Source organism: Octodon degus, unplaced genomic scaffold (assembly GCF_000260255.1).
Source record: "Octodon degus isolate 3935 unplaced genomic scaffold, OctDeg1.0 scaffold00037, whole genome shotgun sequence".
In the NCBI taxonomy this organism is placed as follows: Eukaryota; Metazoa; Chordata; class Mammalia; order Rodentia; family Octodontidae; genus Octodon; species Octodon degus.
Genome location: NW_004524613.1, coordinates 16,583,148 through 16,587,308, shown reverse-complemented (window position 1 = coordinate 16,587,308; position 4,161 = coordinate 16,583,148). Strand labels below are relative to the sequence as shown.

Sequence of the window (4,161 nt, the reverse complement as noted above, 5' to 3'; positions counted from 1 at the left end):
CCCCCCAAAAAAAAGAAAAAAAGAGGGATGCACCTAAAAATTAATTGGGAGGTGGAAGTTTGGAACTGAAATAAGATGATGTGCTTGAAATCACAGTATGCCAAGTGGAAGAAATGACTTCAATATTTAAAAAATAAAACGCAAATTATCTATAGGTAGATATTTACTGTCTCTCACATGCCTTTATCATTTGTATAACAGCACCTTTCCTATTCTGAAGAACTTCTTTTTCCAAAATTGACAATATGAATGTACAATTCTAGCATGAGCTAGTGATGATGAAATCCTATACCCTGTCCACAGAAACTGGTGTGTCTCAGTTACTTTTCTCTCTTGCTGGGACAAAATACTTGACACTCAAGATTAAGGAAGGAAAGGTTTATTTAGCTCACAGTTAGTGAAGGTTTCAGTCCATACTCAGCTGGCTCCAAGAGTTGCAGTGGCAGAGGGCAGGCATTCATGGCAATAGGAAACAACAAAGAGCAAAGGGACAAGCAGCAGCTGCTGCAGCTAGCAAGCCTCTCTCCCTTCCTTACTTTGTAATGCAGATTACTCACCCAAAGGCAGGGGTAACACTCACATTCATAACCCCTGCATTAGATTGTGAATTAATCACAATCTCTGGAAGCCACACCAGTAGCTACATGACATTTTGGGGGGACACCTAGACACAAACCATAACAAGGTGTGTGGATATATGTGTGTGTGTGTGTGTGTGTGTGTGTGCGCACGCACACACACACCAGGGCTAATGAAAAATTCTTTATTTTGTGGATAATAGAGGTAAGGACTCAGTTCCTTCTTTTGGTAAGCACAGTGTATAGGATCTAGGGATTCCGGAAGCTGTGGCTTGCCAGAGATAGAGATGACCTGTCTGAAAAAAAAATGAACCTTGAGAAACTGAGAAAAGCAGATAGAAGACTGAAAGAAGAATGATGACATCAGCTGTCCCTTTCTACTCTCTGTGCTTGAGAAGAGTTCTTTCCAGGCCCTTCCTGGGTTGCGGTTATGAGCCACAATCTAGTCTTCCACCTACAATAGTCTGACTTGGTATCTGTGTTTGTTAACCATTGTTCAGAGTAACAGAAATGCCCAGATTCAGGATATTATCAGGACCGGACAGAATCAGAAGTTCAGGAATCACCTTGTGGAGGTTGGTGTGAGAAGAAGGAGAGAGTATTGATTATTAGAGATTGAAACCCCATTTCTTGGCTCACTGGACTCATATCATATGCACTCCAAAGCTCAAACTGGAAGCAAGACATTAAAAATGTCAGAATTCTGGACTATGATGGAAGTTTTTTTTTTTTTTAAAGCCCACTACTGAATAAAATTTTTCAAACAAAAACAAATATAGAATATATCATTTCTTTCCAAATTTTGAACTTTATATTCAATTTCACATATTTGAAATTTTTATGTTGAAGTCTACAGTATTGTTTTCATGCATATTTCTTTTTTGTTCAATATCATGACTATAGAACTCATCTATTTAAAGACTACCCTGTGTACACTGTTATATGAAAATACAAAAACTGTATGTCTCCACTTTACTATTGATAAACAGTGATTGGCTCTAATGTTTAGCTCTCATAAGTAATTTTTCCAGGAGCAATCCTATACATATCCTATGGAGAACATCACAAGGCATGTTTGAATGTATACATAAGTAGAGATGACATTGTTGGGTCATGGAGTACAGATCATAGTGTATAAATATGATTATCTATAATAAATATGTGAAACAACTTTCTAGTATCAGTGTACTAATTTATGCTGCAAACATGTGAAAGTTTAGCTATTCCATAAGCTTGCCAATGTTTGGTATTATCTGCCTTTTCAGTGACCATTCTGGTGGTGATCTAGTGGCATTTTCTTTTGATGTAAATTTGCATTTTCCTAATGACTTGTAAAACTAAGCACTTATTCACACTTTTATCGCTCATTTGAATATCTTTTTTTTTAACAAAGCAGTCTTTCAATATCTTGCTTAGGTTTAACTGTGCTATCTGTTTTATTACATGAAACATCAACAATGTATCTATTTATAGAAAAAAGCACCTCTCACACATTAACAAGGAGAATCTATATTGTTGTAATCTTTAAATACAGCGTGGCATTATTAAAATTGACCATGTACACAATCTATAACCCAAAAATTATAAAACTTTATATGAAATTAAGATAAATATTCCTATACTTTACCAAGAAAAATTTATCTACATATACTGTTTTTATTAGCCAAATACTGAAAACAGCCTAGATTACTACTAAGTTAAATACAACTATACCATGTCATATTATTGCAATGAAATATTGTACAATTGTGAAAATAACTGTACTATTTCCATGCACAGCATGATTATAACTAAAATAATACTGAATGCAAACTACCAGACCCCAAAGAGAATATTTAGAATTATGTTTGTTAAAAGCTCAAAACAAAGGAAAATAAGGGACTACATATCTACATATAAAATGAAGTTCAAGATTAAGTGCAAAAAATGAGGAAAATTTTAAGATGAAATTTGGGGCAGTGGGTAGATAGCTACACAAATGTGGAGAAAACATTCTGGGTGGGAAAGCAGCACATCAATTGGCATAAATTATTGGTTCTTTTTTTTTTTTTTTTTTTTTTTTGCTCCTAATGCCTTCAGGGCAGGTTTGGCTGGCTTGAGTTCTGGGGATAGAACCACAGCAACCTGAGCCTGACTGCTTTGTTGAAGCAGCCACTTAAAGAACTGAGCTAAGGAGCAGGCCCCCAAATTATTGGTTGTTGGTAGCATTTTAGATCTTAGATTGTTGGTGAGCCATTGTGTGTGTGTGTGTGTTGTCTATATGCATGCATGTGTGCAGTGTTTAAAGTTGTAGAGTAAATCATTAATGGATTACCTTAGTTTTTAATAATCCCATATTTCTGTACTCAACTGTAATTTTTGCTATTACATTGTACCACATGTATCCTTTCTTGGTTTGCTTTTTTATAGTGAACATGCATAGAAATAGAGTTGCTAGGGGCTGGGGATAGAGCTCAGTGGTGTGGGCACCTGCCTGGCAAGTGCAACGTCCAAGTTCGATACCCAGCACAGAAAAAAATAAATAAGTGCTAGTGCAAAAGCTAAAGACATATGAAAACTTGGACAATATTGTCTTATTGCTCTTGATAGGGTTAGGTTGATTTAAGATTTTGTACCAAATTATAATTATTGTCATCAATAGGCTTCATAATCATGAGTTGTCCTTTATGTTTGCCTAAATGTGATTTTTTTGTTTGTTTGTTTTTTACCTGGATGTTGGTCAGATACTTTCATTTATGTTGTGGATGTCCATAAAATTGATTACATGTTCATTCCTCATCATGATAATTGCCATCCACTCATTGTTTGATTTAGACCTAAAACTCCCTTGGGTCCGGGTTGATGTTTGCCTTTTTGTCAGTGGTGGCATTCCCTTCTATTTGGAACTTGGTAGGATCCTTAGGTAGCTCACCTTCCTACCCTCCCAGTAATTGATAACAAAAATGTTTAGGCTCCCCTTTCTAAAAAGTTTCGTTGTAACTCTTACCCTCATCTTTTCCTCATGAACTCCCTGAGGTTCCCACAAGGACTTTCTGTGGTAATAGGTGGAGAAGACTGCTTGTTCTCAAGGAGAAGAAACTATGCCTGAAAGGCCTGCTGCTTATACCCAGAATGCTCTGCGTATCTATCCCCCACCGAGCAGATCTGCCCTACTCACCACGCAGCCTCCTGCCATAGGCTTGGTGTTCCAGAACGAGGAGGAGAGCAAGGATGAAGAAGACGGTGGACTTCATCTTGCCAGGGAGGAACTCGACTGAGAGCTGAGCTGAGCTTCTCATTTATACCCTCCTGGACTGGGTGTGTCATGGGCGTGGCTGAAGTTACAAAAAGCACTGCCCTATTTTCCTTATCTGTAAATGCTGACTTCTTTCCTGTTGCTCAGTAGGGGGCATTATCCTTGTCCCAAAGACTTTGTACAGGGACAGTGTTAGAGAACTTCACCACTCCACCCAAATCCCTGAAAGTATTTATCAACACATAGAGGTCATCAGGCACAGTTTTCTTCATTTCCAGAAGAAATTTAGTCTGGTGTCAGGTAGACACTTGCTGCAGATTATAACAATTGTTGGTAAGTGATGAAGCT

The 4,161-nt window shown here is 37.4% G+C and overlaps 1 protein-coding gene across 1 annotated transcript in view; it reads right to left on the bottom strand.

Annotated features, from left to right (window-relative positions):
- LOC101592911 (seminal vesicle protein SVP-2-like) overlaps positions 1-3,838 on the bottom strand; it is a 5,726-nt gene extending 1,888 nt beyond the window's left edge. The window contains exon 1 of the mRNA XM_004631025.2: positions 3,736-3,838. Coding sequence (XP_004631082.1) covers positions 3,736-3,811 — 76 coding nt within the window. The 5' untranslated portion in view covers positions 3,812-3,838. The remainder of the gene's footprint in view (positions 1-3,735) is intronic.
- Between the last annotated feature and the right edge of the window lie 323 nt (positions 3,839-4,161).